At 42.4% G+C, this 20,910-nt stretch overlaps 1 protein-coding gene across 17 annotated transcripts in view; it reads left to right on the top strand.

Moving 5' to 3' along the window:
- Positions 1–20,910, top strand: part of MECOM (MDS1 and EVI1 complex locus) — a 744,249-nt gene that overhangs the window by 633,888 nt on the left and 89,451 nt on the right. For 10 of the 17 annotated variants that reach the window (XM_053310486.1, XM_053310474.1, XM_053310472.1 and 7 more), the window contains exon 3: positions 7,718–7,852. In XM_053310486.1, the coding sequence (XP_053166461.1) occupies positions 7,718–7,852 (135 nt within the window). Of the gene's footprint in view, positions 1–3,771; positions 4,662–4,810; positions 4,828–4,926; positions 5,051–7,218; positions 7,249–7,717; positions 7,853–10,313; positions 10,537–20,910 lie in introns of those variants that run through there. The other 7 variants (XM_053310477.1, XM_053310482.1, XM_053310484.1 and 4 more) reach the window with 7 other exon arrangements.

Genomic DNA, 20,910 nt, shown 5'->3' with positions numbered 1-20,910 from the left:
GCCTCATTTTATGTGACAGTGCCGTAGGCTGAAATCTTGAACATGCATACTTGGAGGTAGGTTACAATCCTTGGTAAGGGTCATGCACCAAAAGGCAACAATGGCTAAACCCCCGTAGAGCTTTACCTTGAAATACGTTGGTCTAAAAGGGGTCTAAAAAGGCGAGCTGGTCTTGTGGTAGCAAGCATGACTTGTCCCCTTAGCTAAGCAAGGTCTGCCCTGGTTGCTTATGAAGGGGAGACTTGATGTGTGAGCACCACTTGATGTGTGAGCACCGTAAGATAGTCCCCTCAGGGAATGGAGCCTCTCTGGAAAGAGCAAAAGGTTCCAAGTTCCCTCCCTGACAGCATCTCCAAAATAGGGCTGAGAGAGTTTCCTGTCTGCAACCTTGGAGAAGCCACTGCCAGTCCGTGTAGACAAAACTGAGCTAGATAGACCAATGGTCTGACTCAGTATACGGCAGCTCCCTATGTTCCTAAACCAGTGGGTCTTACCAGGGGAGTAGCTAGGGGAGAGGGGGCCGTGTTTGCCCCTTTCTCCGGCGGCCCCTCTGAGTGAGCAAAATAATAAATAAAATAGGGAGGAGTGGAGCTGGAGGGTCCAGGTTCTTTGAACCCATTTGCTCCATTATAGCGACAGCCCTGGGGCTTACTTCTGAAGGCCATTTCATCATGCTTCCCTGAATACTTATCAGGCAGCTGCAGCCAATCACAGCACCCTGGCACATATGCTCCATGCATTTTTTTTCCACATCCACACTTGAATTTTTAGGAGTACATTTAAAACGTATTGGGTGTATGCATATTGTGCAATGAGCCTTCTAAACAGGAATGGCGAGAGATTCTCGAAAAGAGCAGTGAAGCCACCTAGATGCTTTCCTCCTGGCTTATTGGCATGATAATCATCTCAGGCTACTCTGTCTCACAGGGCTGTTGTGGTGGGGCTATGCCACCAAGCTCCTCAGAAAGAAAGATGGGATAGAAATGTAGCAAGGCAAGTGCATGACCAAGTTCTTTTGGGGTACTCTCCGCAGCTTACAGCTACAAGGCGGCGGCCAAGTTCCCGTTGGTTTGAATGGCTCTCGATTGCACCCTTGGGGAGCACCACTCAGCTGATACCTTCGGCTCTCCGCAGCGGCCGGCCACCGCCTTGGCTCCCGCGCCGAGATGAAAAGTACCTGCAAGCCAAGGGCCCGCTGCGGCTGCAGAGTTAACGGCAGCACGCAACGCCATCTGCCGGCCGGGAGCTGCAGGTGTTCTCCATTCACACACGCTGTTTTCCCAAACCAAGGGGAAGGAATGTAGATGGGGCTCTGTGTGTGTGTGTGTGTGTGTCTGTATGTGTGCAATCCATTATTTCCATTGGAATCCCAGTTTAATCCGAGCCTGCCTCTGATGCGAAACCTCCCCCGTCCTGCACCCTTCGTGGGTGTTTGTTCGCCCCCGGCATTTCCGTCTTTTCACAGCAGCTTTTGTTAAAAGGCGAAGGTGCGTGTGCGTGGGATCGGTGGTGGCCGTGGCCGTGCTGGGAAGGAAGCGTCCTATCAGGACCTCTGATCAGGCCTGTGTGGGCTCGAGCAATCAGTTTCCCAGATTACTTGTATTTAATACACAATGCATCATAAAACAAATCCCTCATCCTGACAGGAAGAAAATAGAACAGCTCATAGCTCGAGCTGCTCCAATTTATGGCTAAATTAAGAGAGAGAGAAAGAGAGAGAGGAGGCACCAACAATGGCACCCATTTGAGTGAGGGCAGGAAATCAATGAGAACAGCACAATCCGGACCTGGCCGGCTGGCGGGGGGTTCTTCCCAGGCTTTAGCCTTTCAGCGATTCTTGGGATACATCTCCTGTGACTGTATTATTTACACAGGATTATTTATTATTATTATTATTATTAATAATAATAATCATCATCATCCCTTGCCCAGTTTACAACTGCTTCTCTCTCTCTCTCTCTCTCTCTCTCTCTCTGTGTCTTCCTCCTCATCTGGAACAATAGCCATTATCTGAAATAACAGTTCAATGTCACAGATAACAGGCCTCGGAGACGAATTAATCATCATCTTTTGTCACTTTCTCCACCGGCCCCTGATCTGGCAACCTTCCTCGCCCCCACCCCCCCCGCATGCATGCATTCCCTAATCTATATAAGGAGAATTAGAGGAGCACTTTTTAAAAAGTTGCGTGGCACTTTGGGTTATCATCCGATCACGCGCTGTGAGGTGAAGTTCGGTCAAGTGCGCTGCCATATGTGTACGTATATGTTCTGTTGGAGATAACATGCTTTGTGTCCATGTTCGAATTCACCACGTCTCTTTTCCCATTCGTTCAGTGTCAGGGGCCGCTCTTGTGTATGTTTCTGTAGGTGTTCACTCCCATAGATTTGAATCATTGGGTCTGAGTCTGGATTGCACCCACCACCGCTGGAAGTTAAGCGCATGGAGATTATCTCAACTTTATTCCACGGCGTTGCTCTGCTTAGCCGCTTTACATTACTAAATGCTGTATTTTAAAAACGTGAGCCAAGGGTGTGTGTGTGAGAGAGGAAGAGAGAGAGAGATCCAATCTTGAATTTTTAACACGATAACTACATCCCTTCCATTTTCATTCACCAAACTTACTTTTTGTAATAGATGCCTTAAAAAATCCTGCTTTATTATATACCATGCATTACAACAACAAAACACAATACGATAACCTGGTAATTAGATGAAAAGCCAAATCTAACTTGGCTTAGTTTGCAGGAGAAAGGTTTGTGATCTTCAGCCCCAGAAATCTAACAAAATCTCACAAACCGACGGTCACACTGCCAAAGACAGTGGTGTTGTTTGTACTGACTCCGGTTGCTTGTTGCACTGCTCTCTTTCTCTTTCGCCTTCTTGTTTGATGAAACAGCATGTAGAAAATTGTGATGAGGAAAGACCGTTTGCCCGAATAAGTGGGAAATATAATGAAACCCCGATCAGCAAGTGTAGAATTTTATTCATCTATCTTCTGCCGGGCCGCAGGGGTGGGAGGGAATGATCACAATATATGTATTGAAAACTGCCTATAAAAACATACTTCGCTGGCATGCGATCCATTAACAAATCTGTTTGAAGTCATTTATTAACATATAAAACTTCATCTTCTCGTTTCATTATTACTACCTCAGCTGCTTGGTTTAAAAAAAAAACACACCAATACATAAAAAGCAGCTGATTGCGTAGAACTCTCATTAAACAAACATTTTCACAGACACACAGTTGCGCTTTCTGGACACGCTGAAAGAAAACGAGTTGGGGTGTGGAGTATCCCCCCCCCGCGAAACAAAGGGGGGGAGTCAAAAACTGCCTCTTATCCGAGAGGTCCCTATTGGTCGCTGATTACATGGATGAAGCCGACATGTTTCGAGAGGATGGGCGCATCCGTAATCAGTCAACCGGGCTAGGACTTCAGCCTGGGCGACCTTCTTGTGACCTCTCTCGCCAAAGGAGGCTGCTGTCACTTTAAAAATTTACTGAAAGAAGAGCCTCTGTCTGGCTTCCGATCGCTTGTGTAGGCAAAGAGGTGGGAGGGGAAGAGATACCTCTCCTCGTCTCTTTCTCGCTCCCCTTTTCTCTCTCCCTCTCCCTCTCTTACTCACTCACTCAACTCACTTCCCTGTCGTCTCCTCCTCTCTGTGGCTGGCCGGAGAGCGCCTTCTCATTAAAGAGACAGTTCATGGAACAGAAACGCCTGCCGGCTCAGGGTTGCAAGAAGAAGGGGGAGGGAGGAGGAAGGGGCACGGGGTTGCAGGGAGGGGATCCTCTCCCCAGAGACTCTGCGATTGGGAAAGAAGCTCTTAGGACAGGCTTTGAAGAGGTGGGGAGGGAGGGGGAGGGAATCTTGCCAAGCTCCCCTCCTTCTCTCTCTCACACACACACTCACGCTCAAACACTTTTTCCTCCCTTGTGATCAAGCAGCGGAGAAGTGAAAAGGAAGTTATTTTTTTCTCTCCCTCTCCATCTATCTCTCCCCCCCCCTTCCTCCTCCTCCACAACTTTCTTGACGCAACACACACTCACACACGCCCGCAACCCCCCAAGCCGCCGGAGGGCAAGCAAGGCGGTGGGAAGAAATTAACACGCCATCTCAGAATCAATGGGGACAATTAAAGCAATCGCCGCGCGCTTCTTCTTGCCCCCGCCCCACCGCATCACCATCACCATCAGCAACCCCCTTCCTTGCCTCTTTCTTATTAAATAAGGAAGGGGGGGGGGAAACAGCACATCCCGAGAACCCCCCTCGCCCCCCACCCCCTGCGCAAGGACCCCCGAGAAGTTTTCAGGCAAGGAGAAGAAAAGTTTTCTCCCCGCAACAAATGCCGGAGAAGGAAGCGGGACGCTCCAGGAGGCAAATCAGGAAGCAGAGCCTGCGGGACTCTACCGGAGGATTGCACAGGGACTCTTTGGAGAGCGGCAGCGGCGGCACAAGAGCTTTGGGTGTGTGCGGTGTGTGCGTGCGTAAAGGCGGGGGGGAATCTCCTCTTGAGATGTTGCTGGCAACTGCTTGAAGGATTGATTGCCTTTCTTCTTTTTCTTTTGCAACCCCCCGTTTTTCAACGTATTTTTTTCCCCCCTCCGAAAGAGAAAGGGTTTTGGGGAAGCAGCGGACCTGGTGATCTGAGCTGGGCAAGGTAAGAGGAGCCAATGCCAGACGATCGCTCAAGCCAACTAGTCATAACAAAAAACGAATGTGTCCATGTGGCCTGGATACTTTCTTCGCTCGCCTCTCTCTCCCAACCCTCATCTCTTCCCGAGCCCCTTGTAGATTCCACAAGGCCACCCTCCCCCCAACACCGTGTAGGTTTTTCTCGTTCTCTGCCCCCCCCCCCGCGCTGCTGGAGTCTGTCTCTAGGGTTGCGGGGGGGGTGTATGTCTGCTGGGAGTGGGGAGAAAGGCAGTGAGTGAGGCATGTCGGCGGAGGGTGGTGGTGGTTGTCTGTCCACCTTTCCCAGGAAAGGTGTAGGTTGCCCAAATTTGACTTCTGTCCAAAGAAGCCCGATTAAATTTGGGCACAGGTAAGGTAAGGTTACGTTAGCTCAGTTACCCCTCCAAGTAATTGCAGGCAGGGTGAGGAACGAAGAGGCATCTACAATTGTAGGCTTCTTACACAACTCTCGTTGCAATGATTTGGAAAGCAAGTGAATTCAAAGCTGTAACAAATAAGGCGCGTGTGATTCCTGGAGCATTGATAGCCATGTGTATGTGTTTTAAGACCTTCATTTTTGCCCGAAGTGTAACTGAGGAGGAGGAAAGTCCCAATTAAATTGATGCTTGTTTTCTGGATAAGAATTCGGGATGTTTTCTTCTTCTTCTTCTTCTTTCAAAGAATGGACATGAGCAGTTGAGTCTAGCAAGGGAAATCCATCACTGCCGTCAGGTTGGGTGGGAGGGAAGCAGGGAAAGTGAGCGAGCTCCAGCGCTAGAAGTTTTCCTTTTCCACCCAAAGTGCATCAAAATGGTCAAACGCAACGGCTGAAAAGAAAAGAGAACAAACAAGCCCCCCAAACCCTGGATTTGAACTTTACACTTCGGTTGCTGGATTAATTCACCGGTGACAGTTGGGAGTTGAAAGGAAGTCAACACGAAAACGAATTATATAAAGGAACTGGGTCTCGAACTGGAAAGGGTTTCGTCCCTCCTGCACTCCACGTGCCTCTCCCTTCACCTCCCTCCACATTTCCCGGAGTTCACTTGATTAATATACCTTCTGAACTTTGAATGGAGATTCGAACGGTTAGAGCTTCGTGGGGAGAAAAGGGGGTCAGAGGGTCTGTGTATAAGGGAGGGTGAAGGCTCGAAGCCCAGCCTCAGCCTCCTCTCCTTATGGCCTCACCCATCCTATTTTCCTTCTCAATCCAGAGGTTAGGAAGAGGTCCAAACTACGGGATGGGTTCCCTTAATCTAGGATCGTTCTCCGTTTCAAAGCCCTGTGCCAGATTTTATGCCATTGCTTTTAACTAGGGAGCCTGTGTTGAAACAAATGCTCTCCAATTACGCATCCTCTCTTAACGACTTTAAATAAATATAAAATTCGTATTTTCTTCCAAGTGACCTGATCGGAACCTCAGGTGATGAGGTTAGCTGGGTCAAGGTTGATTTCAGCCAGTGGGATGTGGAAGTCAGTTTAAGAGTCAACTTTTCTTCCTCTGAGCAGTGAAGACGTTTGGCCAGAATGTACACAAGTGCATGTGTAAAGATTCCAACGCCCAGTTCACCTCGTGAAATTGACTTTGAAGTGATTGTTCCCCTGGCAGTAGTCTCTATAGCAAAGCCTGCCTTTTTAGTGACTGCATTTCAAAACAAAACAAAACAAAACAAAAAAATTGGTGGCAGCCGGGTTGCTCTTTCAGTGCCTGCTGGTTAACAAAACAGACAGGAGGCACTTCCTTAGTACCTCTTTGCCTTGTGCCCTCTGCTTTGTCCCCTTGAAGTTTGGGGGGAGTTAATGATCTGAGACTACTTCTGGGTGATTACCTGAACTCTTTGCTAACTGCTCTGGGGCTATGGAGAAGTATGCCCTCCAACTTTTGACTGTAACCTTCAGATAAAGCAGCTTTTCCACTGGGTTCATTTAGTTACCAAATTGGGGCTGGTAGACCATATTGTTTAGCCTTTGATAGGGAACTTCCATTAGGTTTTCATTAACTAAAATGATAAAAACAGTACCAGGATTCTTAAAGGTATTCAGTGTGGAGGCCAACCATTCTGCGCATCTGGACATGTATTCAAATTCTTTCTTTGCAGAATATTTTCCCCATCCACCCTTTTCCTATAAATGTGTGCTTTTTGCAGTTTTCCACTATTAACATATTTTCCATGCAAAATATAAAATTTTAAAGTGTACATTTTTGACATGCTTGATTGAAATCTCAGGTTAGGCGCACACAGAGGCAAATTGTGATATTAGGTCACATGTATAATTATGATCCATTTTAAAATATTTTTCTTATAATACATTCTTTTAATCCCCAGCAATTACATTAAGTTTATTTATTATCCACATAATTGGAACCATTTAGGGGCAAGTACTGAATATTCCCATGTTTTGAATTTGTTTATTTTATATCATTTATTTTCTTTGGTGTGGCCTAAAAGGGGCCCATTAACCAAATTCTGCAGTTTGCTTTGATTAAAGGAACAGGATTCAAGCACTACATATGTGTGGGATTAATGGAACGTTAGGGGAACCTTAATACCTTGAAACCTAAACTTTGTCTGGTGAGTTGTAGAATTTTAAAAGGGAAATAGTTCATTAAGAAATTGCAGAGGCAACACCATGTATTTAAGTGCATTCTTGTATCTGTGCCCTTGGTGGCAGGGAGGTAATATAAAATTTGTTAAATGACTATTATTCCCTTATGTGTATCAGGGAAGCAACATATCTGCTTCATGCAAACGTTCTTATAGTAATTATTTCACGACATTTTTATTACAGACAAACATGTTTAGGGGGAATGCCCTCACAACAGATTGATTGCTCCTTTAATTATTAGACATGTTTGATCTAACCATTTTTGTGAAGTCTCACTGGAGAAACGTATTTAGGTATAAAACAGGCTTGAGCCCTCCTCCATTTGCTTATTTGAAAAGCTGTGATTTATCTTTTCATTAGTGTGCCCCGACCAAACAACAAAACAAAAATTCACTCCAATTTATTGTTTTGTATTCTTTCCCCCCACCCTGCTAGATCTTGGATGAATATTACAATGTGAAATTCTGCACTGATGCCAGTCAGCCAGATGTAGGAAACTGGCTGAAGTATATCCGATTTGCTGGATGCTATAATCAGCCCAACCTTGTTGCATGTCAGATAAGTGATCAGGTATGTAGTGAACATTTTCTGGGTTTACTTTTAAGCATTTTATGGTATCCTTGGGAGAAAAACAAAATAGCAGCTAACCTCAGGTAGACAGTGTGGTCTATTTGGTGTTATTAAAAAAACACAGATGTAAAAAGCAGAACAGATCGTTGTTTTTTAACCAGCATCAACAGATATGTTCCTCTATTTTTCTCCATATTATTAATCTTTTTATACCTTCTACGCCAAAAATGAAGCATGTTATCTATATTAACCATACATGTGAGCAGTGAATATTACTCTCTCTTTTAAAAGTTTTCAGCTATTGATAGGGTTAAATAGAGTGCCTAATTCTCAAGTTAAAACTGAAGAGAAATCCCATTTGGTAACAATGTCAATGGGGGGGGGGGACACCTTCTCAAAGATACTCCAGATATTTGACACCTATCAATATCCAGACATATTTTTCAATCCAGTGCAGATGTTTACATTCCCATCCTGAAATAACTAAGATTATTTTACATCTTTTCTTGACAATTTACAACAGCATTAGACATTTCAATCTGTGTTGGAATTTATCATATTTATTTATCATGGATGTTAAACACACTTGTTCTTTTTAAAATTTGGATGGAGGCAGATAAATTACTGGAAGGACATTTTTCTTTGAAACAGTGTCATGTTGTCTTATTTCTCTGTCTGGGCACTTCTCCACTCCAGGGCTCTGTTTAACTTGTGAATATAAAATAAATGCAATAGTTCCAGTTTTTAAAAAATTAAAGGAGTTGGTTTAAGGATTTGAAGGTCACTGATTTTTTTTTTAAACACAGTAAAGCTGCCAGAATAGCACACAATGAATTACACTTGCTGCATTAATATTTTTGATAGTTATAAAAGCGTAACTGATGATAGTGTAATCACCCTGCTCCCATTTCAAATTATTAATTTAGGCTATAATCTTAAACCATTTGCTAGGGAGTAAGTTCCATTCAACAGTGGGACATGCTTCTGAATAAACATGCATCAGATTGCATCAGACACTAAGCTTCAATTAGAAACAATTATTTTCAATCAGAATCTTTTTATCTATAGACAACTTGCAATCTTCTTCCATTTCATGTGCTTACAGAACTTAAAACCACAAGCAGCATTTTAAAAAATAGTACTCTGATATCTTTCAAGCACTGACCTCTTAAAGCCCCCACATTAAATGCATAGAAGGTTGAGCAAACAGAAGTACTAGGCCCTATTGGTTTTCTTGCCGAGCACATGGTTCAAGTAAAGAAGCAATAAAGGCCATTAGCAAATGAAATATACATTCCAAAAGTTGCAGTCTGGTTGGTAGAGAAAAATGATCCATCCTGAGATTGTGCAGCCGCTTGCAGAAAGGAAACGACAGTGTTGTGCTCAATATATTTTTGGCTTGGGGGGAAGGTAAATTTAGTAAATAAATTCAAGTTGATTTAAGTTGGGGGAAAGGTTTAAGGCCTGCATCTTGATAATCTTCAGAAATAACAGAACATGTATGAAAATGAAATAGAAATGCATTTAGAAAATGCAATATTCACTCAAATGTATGTGTATGATTTGGAACGAAAAATCACATAACTTATTACCCTTTAAAAATGTTTACGTTTTACAAGTTTGACAACTGTGCTCCTGCCAACTCTTAAAAATCACTTGAGACGTATTTGTTTTTGCACCATCTTGTGCCATGTGCAATCCAGATTTATATAACTGATTGTTCTTCAAATCTGTAAACAAGAAACCAGTTCCCCTTTCTGTAGTACAGATGAACAGTCTATGCTGAGAGCAAGAAAACTACATTGACAGTCATTCATATCTCTACAGTCAACAATTATGCATGCACACATTCTCATTTTGAACAGCATGGATTGCAAACCACAAAATATTCAAATCCTAAACACCATGATTGGAACTAAGACCCTTTACTTTCCAAGTAAACATTTCCAGAGTTGAGATACATTCAGGTGAATGCTGTCTCAAGCCTTAAAACAGAAATATTTTAATTGTAGCTAGCTTCTCTTTCTGCTTTATTCTGGCTCAAACCTAGGGAAGGCATAGTAAATGAAGACAGAAAAAACTCTGAAATTGACATTAAATGCCTAAATGTGTGCCTAGACACAGAGTAATAATGTCTGAGTTGAACTGCGAAAGTGTTTTTTTTTCTGGGTATAATGATTTCTGTTATTCTGGGCTCTAAATCTTCCCACCCACCTTCCAACAAACTTTTTTGTTAAGGTGGCATTGAATTTAATGCCACTTCTAAAATCTACAGACAGTACAAGAGATATGCATTAATATTTCTGGAGGGTCCAATGAGCTTTCATTGTGGGAGAGCTATGTGAAACACATGGCTCAAACAGTTGACTAGAACTGTTCACTAGATCTGTTGTTTCACTCTGTTTCTCCATAAGGAATAAGGCCTGCCAACTGGAGAATTTGCTCTACTCATCACACAGTGACCACCACCATTGATTGAAATATTATTAACTTCCCAGGCCAAGGACAGAGACACTTGATCACCAGTAACTGTGTTAGCCTCCAGTTACCTCTACTCACCTGTACAGTTCACAAGCAAATATTGCACTGTATATGTGGATGGGAGAAAGAAGTAGCTGCCAGTATGGTCAGCAAAGGCTGAATTCACCTTTCGAGCTTTGAAGGCGAGATAAAATGAAAGATAGGTATGAGCCCTGGTTTGTTAGAGGCAAGGTTTTCAGCTGTGTCTCCAATCTCTGTAATCTAGCCACAAGGTTCAACAGAGCCTTTATCATTTAACACCCAGAGAAAGAAAAACAACTTTTGTTGTTGCCTAAGCTTAAGCCCCCCCCCCCTTTTTTGGCACACTACTTTGCTTTCCTTCTTCCATTGTCACCTCTATTCTCTTGTTTAAGATCAGATTTCATCACTTTAATTTTACAAAAGGTCTGGGTTCCTTCTTATAACTATATAAATACGTCCTACTAAGATGAACATAATGGGATGTAGTCAAAACATGTATGCCGGGAGAAACTCCTATTTCATTTGATTGGAAGTGGAACAGGACTTTTGAGACTCAAGGGGGGGCAGATTCCTTCTCTCCCTGCCCCCCAATCCATCCCCCACTCTACTCCCTCCCATGAAATTGATGTAGAATTTCACAGTGCTGTCCTATTATCTCCTGTCATGTCTAATATGTCTTAGAAGTAGGTAATTCAAGATATTTGTAAATGAATTCTTAATGCTGTGTGATTGGTTATATATTGGTAGTTTTTTCTTTGCACTAGGTCCCTAGTGTTCTTTAGAGTCTCTAAGGAATCTTGTCATCCCCGTTTCAATGCAATGTGTTTTTCAATCTAAAATCAGTTTAGATTTAATAGCAACTTTAGTGACATCTTTAAATGTTTTTTATTGTGATTTGGGAGATGTCTGTGTGCACCTTTGCAGCTGCATCAGCATGTTTGATACCTATTTTTCAATATACTGTATTTTTCAGTTAGTCTGTAATGAATTGGTATCTAATGTGGAAGCATATACTTCACATAGCTCTACATGGTTGATAGAATACAAGTGTTCTTTATTAATGGATGGAACAACTTTATTAGTATGTACTGACATTTGAGACCTGGAAACTCCTAGTGTAGAGCTGGATATGTGTGGCACAGGGGGGGAAAAGTACAAATTTGTAGCATCCAAATAACTGCTTTCCAGGTGGTAATGAATGTATATTTTATGTTTAGATTTCCAGAATTCTCATGGGAAGTAGAACAGTCACCATACCTCATAGAAGTAGACAGTTCATACTGCTTACACAGTACATCACTACAATGGGCTAGTTTTTCATTAGCCATAAAACTTTTTTCATCCAGCACACGTTACAGGGTATACATGATATTGATCTTTAAAATACAAAAGTTTGGATGCAACAGAATTGGGGCCAATCCTCACGGGGGGGGGGAATTAAATAGCAAAAAATGCTGTGTAACTTGATCCTAGACTTATCTACTTGAAAGCAAGTCCTACTGAGTTCAGTGGGGCTTACTCCCAGGTGCACAGAACTGCAACTACAGCTGGGAGTAAGCCCCATTGAACTTAATTGGATTTAATCACAAGTAGGCATGAATAGGATTGCACTGTAAGTTAAACTATAGCAGATCTGTTTTTAAAAGATAGTAAAGTGTTTCATAAGCATAACGAGACGATTTACTCCCCCCACCCCGCAAACCCATTCAAGGTATTTTACATTTTAGCTATTAAAACCATATGTATTATGTATATACTTATCAAATCCTGAATGTCTTTATATGATGGAGAACGGTGAAGATGCCAAATGCATCTCTAGTGCTGATACCAGAATTAGATTACTATGGGGATTTTTGCCGGCTTTACGTTCTAAAAATCATGTTTGGCTATGCTTCATTATATTCTATTAGGAATAAACTCAGTGGGACTGCAGTTCAAACATGTGTAATGCAACTATTTTGAAATAAAATTTCTAGGGTTTTGTAATTTTTCCCCTTTTTGCCAAACCTCTTTAAATCTTTTAAAAGGCTAGAGCTTTATATTTAAAAACTTCCCTTCCTTTTAACGTCCACATAACTCATAGCAAGGCCAACATGCCCATAAGCATTTCCTAAGTGTTAAAAAACATTATTGAATGCACATGCACTCTGTCTCTCTCTCGCACATGCACGTGTGTGAACACACACTCACATATGCACATGCACCCACACGATCTGTTTAAGGAACGATGTTATATATATTTTTGAAGATACCCCAAAGTTAACATTGGTAAACTTACATTTACACTAATTTCATTTAAGGCTCAAGTCTGTCAAAAGCTGTTCACATTCAGCCTCATCCACAAGTCTAAGAAGTTGGAGTACTTGGATTTAAAGAGATTTACACCCCAGTCCTAAATATATTTACCTGGATGTCAGTGCTGTTGATTTTAGTGGCATTCTCTGGTACATAATGGCTATAATCCAGGACATAGATGGATGTGCTTAAACCTGTTGATTTAAATGGATTTAGGATGCCTAACACTGGTTTAGGAATGGAAACCAAAGAGACTCGGATCTAAATTTTCTGGTTTATGGATTTGCTTGAATCATATTTTTTGGACAGTGCTGCCATTATACTGATCTAGCCGACTCAAGAGTAAGGGAATTGTGCCTTTCAGCCCCCTAAGTAGTAGTGTGGAACACAGGAAAGCCAGGAGTGATAGTTATCAGTTTTCAAGGCATCTAACTCAACAGCTTTGAAAATTGATAACTATTTCACTTTTGGTTTTTCACAGTGACTAAGGGATAAGTTACTCAGCGATGCAGAAATCGTCACAGGCTGGTTTTCTTTACAAGTTTACCTCTTCTCTTAACAGGGACATAGCTAGGGGAGAGGGGGTCGCTGTTCGCCCATCTCTCCCGCAGCCCCTCAGAGTAAGGGAGATAATGAAGAAAATAGGGAGGGGTTGGATCTGGGGCCCCTCAGGAACTGAGGTTCTTTGAACACATTCGCTCAATTATAGCGACATCCCTGGGAGGTGGTACTGGCTTGCTTGTCCACCAAAATGGTTTACACACATCCGTGTTATGTAGCAAGCCAAAAGCTCTTGGGAACAGGAGTGGGCAACATGAATACTCACAGCTGCACCTGGTTCTCAACCCCCTCCCCTCCACTCCTGGCCAGGGAATCATGTGCTATCCACATAAGGCAGCACACCCATTGGCCAATTGTTTTTAAGGGGAAAGAAGAAAAAAGGGTTTTCCATTGGGAGTCTGGATCTTGGTTTAGAAGTTATTCTGACCTGAGATGGCCTAAAACTGGAAGTTTTCAGAAACCTTAAGTCATTGCAAATCTTGCCAGTGCTCATTGATAGGACTTGGACAGCTAGCCTTTAATAGGCACAATCAGACAAGCATGCCGTTCTCTCTAAGTGAAAAGAAATTTGTTGATGGGAGATTATCTAATAATCTTTGCAAGCATTTAAGAAATAATAGAAAGGATTAAAGATGCCTACAGTGAAAATGCTAAGCTGTAATTCACTTAGTCATTTCTGCCAACTCCCTTTTGTTAGCTCCCCCCCCCCTTTAAAAGTGGCATTAAGTTAACATTCACTTTGAATTCTATTCAAGGTGGTATTTTATTTACTGATTTACCCAATAAACTCTTTCAAGAACATCTCATTGTTGAGTGACCCCATTTCTCTGTGATGGAGACTTGGGTTTTTATTGAATTCTATCACACTGTAGGTGGATAGGTGTCTATACCATAATAAGCAAAACCACAATTGACATTCACTGGCATGATTGTTGCAAATCTGAGAAAAGACGACTCAAATTGTGAAAGCGATCAAGCTGACTGAAAAAAATCGCTCGTCAATAGGGGTGGTCCCACCATGTCAGGGTTGAGGCACATTGACTGTCTAGGGGGTGGGTGAGGGGAATAGGGACAGAGGAGGAGGTAGAGAGGGATTATTGGAGAACTCTCTCTGTGAATAAAATTTGTTCGTTCAATCACTACATCTGTGGCCTTTTTATAAACATGGAAAGTTCACAGAGAAAGAAAAATAAGGTAGGATGATGAAAATTAACTGGATATTATCTGGAAGAAGTTGTTCTACTTATTTTTAAAATGTCTATACACTGACATTGTATAACTTATTGCCCCAAACAGTTAAAAATAGAGCCATTGCAATGTAATGGTTAGTGTTTTTGACGTAAACTGGTGGGGGCAGTCTTGTAGAATCAGAGAATTTTAGAGTTGGCGAAGACCTTGGAGATCTCCCCATCCATCCTGCTCAATGCAGGAAACTGCTACAGCTTTTATGACTGATGGCTGACTAGCAAGGGGCGTAGCAAGGTTGGAGTGGAGACAAGATTTTAAAATGCCCCCCACCACTGAAGCTTAGCTCATGAAGTAAAGAAATCATATATAGATATAGATACATAGATATATAGATGATGCAAGTCATTTAATGGTACTAGAGAAAGACATGCTGTTCTGGTAGCTCCAGGTCTTAACACTCACATCAGTTTTGGAGGATGAATACAACTGAAGGAAGCCCGGGCGCCGGGTGTGTGGCTGGGGGAGTCAGTCATGTGACTTGCCTCTGGGGAACCCCCCAAGATAGTGGGCCCCCAGACAACTGTCTCCCCTTGCCCTATTATAGTTACACCCCTGTGACTAGCTTCTGTTTGATGAGCTATAGTGGAAAAGAGCCCACCATTGCAGGAGGCAGACAGTTCCACTGTAAACAGCTCTTACAGCTTAGGATTTCCCCAGCCAACGTCTAGCCTAAATCTGCATGACACGGGGAAGAATTGCCTAACTATAAGAGCTGTAAGAGTCTTAAGCCAAGAGTCTCTGTCCATTACACCACAATAGGCTCTGTTTTTTCACTGATCTAGACAGTGTTTCCCCTCCAGGACAATACTTACTGAGCAAAGAGGCACCTTTTAAAAGTAGTGATTCTCTTTATTGAGCAGGGGGAGAGCAACTGGCCCTATCTAGCCCCAGCACAGCACCCTTCCAGTGGCTGTTGCTGGTTGCTGGTTTCTGTTTTCTATTTCTTTTTATATTGTGAGCCCAGGGATTCATCTTTATTTACTTTTTATTTCTCTGTGTAAACCACTTTGGGAACATTTCTTGAAAAGCGGTATATAAATAATGTTGTTGTCCCTACTTGCACACAAAGCTTAATGGGGAACTTGGGCAGCTACTGTTTTTCAGCCTAATCTCTAGGTTCCTTGCAACATGCTAATTAAAAAAAAAAGCACACAGACCCTGCCACTAGATCAAAATACAGGAGTAGAAAGCTTATTGCAAAAGAAACCCCAGCCCCTTTGATTAAGCTATCTCTGAATTAGCCCCATTCCAGCAGGTCAGTTCTGTAATCAGTCACAAATGCCTGGACCCTAAATTCTTTAAAGGTCACCTCCTCCTTTGCGATGTATTCCAATCAAGCAAAAGCAGTTCCTTAGTTATAGCATCCATACACCAAATAAAGAAAGCAAGGGCACACAGAGGGCATGCCCACAACTTTGCAAATCCTTTGTCTTTGAATTCTTTTCTGCCTTTCCAGGAAATGTATAATATATGTTCGTTAAGGCAGTGTCCAGCAAATTATAATCAAGAAATAATTTATTATAATTGATTATAAAATATAAGTACTTTATATGTGAATTGAGTATTTTATATTGCTAGCGTTATTGTGTTGTGTTCAGTGAGCTGAATCAAAACATAACTAAAAAACAAAACTGAACCTGTTCCATAGAGGTTTTTTCCATGAACTGGAATTGAATTTGAACTGAAAAACTCTTGGTTGCCTTGCTTGAACCTGAACTGAACCCCAGAATACAAAATGGTAACCACTTCAATCAGGAAATTCTTTTGAGGCCAACTATATTTGGAGAAACATTATTTCTCAGGATTGGTAGTCATAGGAAGCTGCCATATACTGAGTCAGACCATTGGTCTATCTAGCTCAGTATTGTCTTCACAGACTGGAAATGGCTTCTCCAAAGTTGCAGGCAGGAGTCTCTCTCAGCCCTATCTTGGAGAAGCCAAGGAGGGAACTTGGAACCTTCTGCTTCTCCCAGAGCCACTCTGTCCCTGAGGGGAGTATCTTACAGTGCTCACACTTCTAGTCTCCCATTCATATGCAACCAGGGCAGACCTTGCTTAGCTAAGGGGACAAGTCATGCTTGCTACCACAAGACCAGTTCTCCACTAGTGGTCAAGTAGGTGCTTTTCCCCTATTCCTGCATTCATATGTCCGTACACTTGTGCATGTGTTTGTGTGAATGACTGTACCTTTCTTCATTTTAAAAGTAAATCTGGTTACAGGCCAGTCAAATGCACGCTTCATATAGGCAATGTACTGTTGAACCCATGTTCAACATTGTGTCTGTGTAGACTGTACATTGATTGTATGAGTGTTGTGTTGAAGGATGTGAGGAGAAACATTAAAACCCTCACACAGCAGAGTATGCTCTGGTGGTAAAGAAGTCTGTCCCAAGAGATTATCTAGAGACATTACATTGAGTTCAAAAAACCAAAGATTTATTAAGAAACTAAACATCACAAACTAAGAGAGAGTCATTGAACAACATACACAAACCAGGCAGTAGCCTTCAACAACAGCTGAGCAGTTCTGACTCTTAACTGCCCATGACGGACCTATTAACATCTCATCATGCCTCTAATGGCCAGAGGAGGTTACTGCACTGCTAAGAGCAATGCTTTAAAATTCTCACTTCTAACATGCTGAATATAATGCGTGAATAGGGCTTATTGTCTAGCAACAAGGCCCCAAGGTGGAGAATTCTTAAACTAAGGCTGTACATTCCTTGTGTTTCCTTGGCACTGTGGTTCCTCTTTGCTGCCCTTCTATCATTCAAAGACCTTACCATGATTTCTGAAAGAAAGAAACTACGTTTCTCCACATGGTCTTGTAAGTTCTGTTTTATTTCATTAATTCTAAAATTAGAATTTTAATCATTTTAAAGCCTTGTTTTAATATCCATTTTATTCTATTGTTTTTATTGTCATGTATTTTAATTTTCAACTTTAAAATATTTTACATTGTGTACACCGCCTAGAGATGTACATATCAGGCAGTACAGAAATATGATAAATAAATTTAGATGCCATCTTTCTTCTGCAATGGACCTCAAGGCAGTGTACACAGGGTTTCCCAGGTGGTCTCCCATCCAAGCACTGATGAGACCCAGACCCCTTAGTTTCATCACGGTTGCTGCTGCACATGCAAGTCTCATCAGTGCTTGGATGGGAGGCCACCTGGCATGTAAATTGCAACTAAGGATGCTTGCTCTTTGCTCTTTGTTCCATCTGGTTTAGGGAGCACTTAGTTGAGTGCAGTGGTTCCCAAATATCCCCAGCAACAATTTAGTGGAGCTGGGGATGATGGGAGCTCAGCAGGCCCCCAAGTTGGGAACCACTGGTTTAGTGAATACACCATTCTGTTTACCTACAGTTAGTGTTCCTCAATAAATATCATTTTGTTTTAATTCTCTGACTCTTGCTTAGAAAGTTCGCTTACCCTGTTAGTGCTGTTATATTGTTACTTCTGGGGTGCCTGTAGGTCGGCCTATTTGTCTAGCAGTGGTACACTATGGCTACCTCTGCTTATATACCACTTTTCAACAACAACAAAGTTCTCCAAGCAGTTTACTTGGAGTAATAATAATAAGATGGTTCCCTGTCACCAAAGGGCTCACAGTCTAAAAAGAAACATAAGAACAGTCCTGCTGGATCAGTCCTAAGGCCCATCTAGTCCAGCATCCTGTTTCGCATAATGGCCCACCAGATGCCTGGCTATTTTCATGAGCAGCCTAACCCAGGCTGGGGCAGCCCAGCCTGGGTTAGGCTGCTCGTGTGGAGTGCCAGGATCACTTCCGATCCTGGTGCTTCCGCCCCGCCTAATCCAATTTTCAACCCTGGCACCAGCCCGAGCATACACAGAGTTGGGAGCCTAGAGCACCCAACTCACGGGAGAATCCCTACATGCACTTCACTGCTCGAGTGATGCATTTAGGGATTCCCGGAGGCCAGGACTCAGATTCTTGACCTCCAGCGATCCACGCTGCTCATTGTGTTGGCATGCAGTGGCGCGCCAAAGAACACAGCAATGATTGTCTGGGGAAGGAAGGTCCAACCCTGCCTCTCCTCCCCACCTGCCCTAGCCACTAGGGATTTGATAGTGTGAAGAGCCTTAAAGTAGGCTCCAGCAACAACCACTGGAGGGATGTTAAATATTCCCCTGCTAAGTATTGGAGAATTGCTACTTTGAAAGGTGCCTCTTTGCCCAGTTAGAGCTTGTTGCAGGGATACCCTGAGATCTGAGGTCCCCTTCAGCCAAACACCCTTCCTCTTGTGTGTGTTCAAGTAGAGGAAGATCTGATTTCCAGGTAAGAGGAGAGTGGGGTCTCTCTCTCACCCTTTGTTTGTTCCTGGTTTGGTCTTTGAGCATCTGCAGTACATTTGGAGACTGTGGGGTGGGGAACGAGACAAATCCAAGCCACTAACTTGTAGGTCAGTATGCAGTTTGCTGCTTTAGCAAGACTCCTGGCACTACTGATGTCTTAGCCCTGTGGTATTACTGTACTTAGATGGTATGAGATCTCTAAGTCTGTGTAGCTGAGTTAACCGTCACTCACATCAGGAAGAGGAAGAGTCGAGTTTGGTCCCATTTTCCACAGAGTTTTGCTTCTCCGTCACATAATGATAGATCCGGAGGACAAAATGTACCAAAAAACAATCTGGCCTCCTGCTGCACAGAGACAGGTTTCTTCCTGTCCAAGGTTTGAAAAATGCAAAGTTGGGCCTCCCCAAAGAGGCATGAAGCACAACCTCCGCAGCTCAGATTTGTCTGCATTTGAATGGGCAAGCAGGTGGAGCATTGGACCTGTTATCTTCTCTCCTCATATCCCATTCAGTGTCAAATGGTCTGTGCTGGTGATCCAATGATAATCCAACGGTGAGAATTTTCATGTGAATTTTCAGCGCCTCTCATGCTATGTATGTATATGTGCAAATGTTGTTAGTAATTTAGTGCATGATAGGAAGTGGAAGGCATCTTTTTAAATATTTGAGGGTACATTCTGGCCAGTGTGGGTTTTACATTTGTGTTACAAACACAGGACATGTATGTCTTGCATATGAAAATACTCTCTAATAGTGAGCCAATTTAAAATAGTTTTTAAATGTCATGGCTTCTCCACGAGTAGTAATTTCAGTAGTGCAGTAGGCATTTTCAGAGTTCCTATAAAGTAGTCTCAGTAATTAAATCTGTAAGAAATTCATTGAAAATGACAGTTCTGCTTCAGGTATGCAGTCCTAGATATTTATACTCAAATTAAATCTTCATGAGTTCAGTTAGACTTATTTCCTAGTAAACGTGCTTAGGATTGAAGTCGGTGTGTGAATATGTGTAAGTGGGCGAAAGACAGCAACCCTCTTTTGGTCATAACTGTCTCAGGTCCAGCTAGGTATAAATGGGTATCTGTTCTAATGTGTTAGGGAGATGTATGTTACACAGCAAAAAAGAAGCTCTGGGTCTGATTTTTTTATTCGGAGTTGTAATCTTGGGAGGGAGAAAGGAGGTAGGGGACAGAACTGTTTTTTGTAAAAATGAATACAGTATGGCTTGCTATATCATTTTTATAGCATAACAAGGTGGATTAACTGTAACAGATATTGACTGTGATCACAGCTGGTAAAAGCGATCAAGTTGTCTAAAAAATTGGTCAGCCATCCATACTAGAACCCTGATAAAATCTGTTTAGTCCCAGGCAGGCACTTTGGAAGATCAGATCTCCAATATTATTGTCCTGCAAATGATAAAAAATGGGAAATGTATTGACAGTGGGAGTAGCCATTAGAGGGCAAAGCATGGATGCTCTCAATAAATTCAAATGAAATGTAAGATTTTAATTTGTGTATATGTGTATACATACGCATGGTTAGAGTGCTGGACAAGGACCAGGGAGACCGAGTTCAAATCCCCATTCAGTCATGATACTTGCTGGGTGACTGTAGGCCAGTCACTTATCTCTCAGCCTAACCTACTTCACAGGGTTGTTGTGAGGAGAAACTTAAATATGTAGTACACCGCTCTGGGCTCCTTGGAGGAAGAGCGGGATATAAAATGTGTAAAAACAAAAACAAAACCTCTTTGTTACATCATGTAGTCCAGAGCTGAACACTGAGCATGAAAACAGGCCTTGGAACTGAACCATGATGAAACCTGATTCTAGTATTTAATATCTGAATACTTGCCTGGTCTTAAACCTTCCTGGAAATCAAATTGTGTAATCTGGAAGCCCAAACGCAGATGTGTGACAGTTGCTTGTGTGTTCTCAGTGGGGAATTAACACTCTGTAAAGGCATGCTTATCATACATATTATTTTGCATGTTTCAGGACTTAGATTCTGGAGCTGAGACCTTGTGAATCCTGACTCAAGTTAAGCCTAGTTTTAAACAGAGTTGCTCCAGTGTCTGAATTTCCACCCCAGCCCTACGATGCAGTCTGTACTTCTGCAAACTGCTGCGTACA

This window comes from Hemicordylus capensis, chromosome 3 (assembly GCF_027244095.1).
Source record: "Hemicordylus capensis ecotype Gifberg chromosome 3, rHemCap1.1.pri, whole genome shotgun sequence".
Classification (NCBI taxonomy): Eukaryota; Metazoa; Chordata; class Lepidosauria; order Squamata; family Cordylidae; genus Hemicordylus; species Hemicordylus capensis.
The sequence above is the reverse complement of the archived record's forward strand: the minus strand, read 5'-3'. Positions and strand labels throughout refer to the sequence as shown.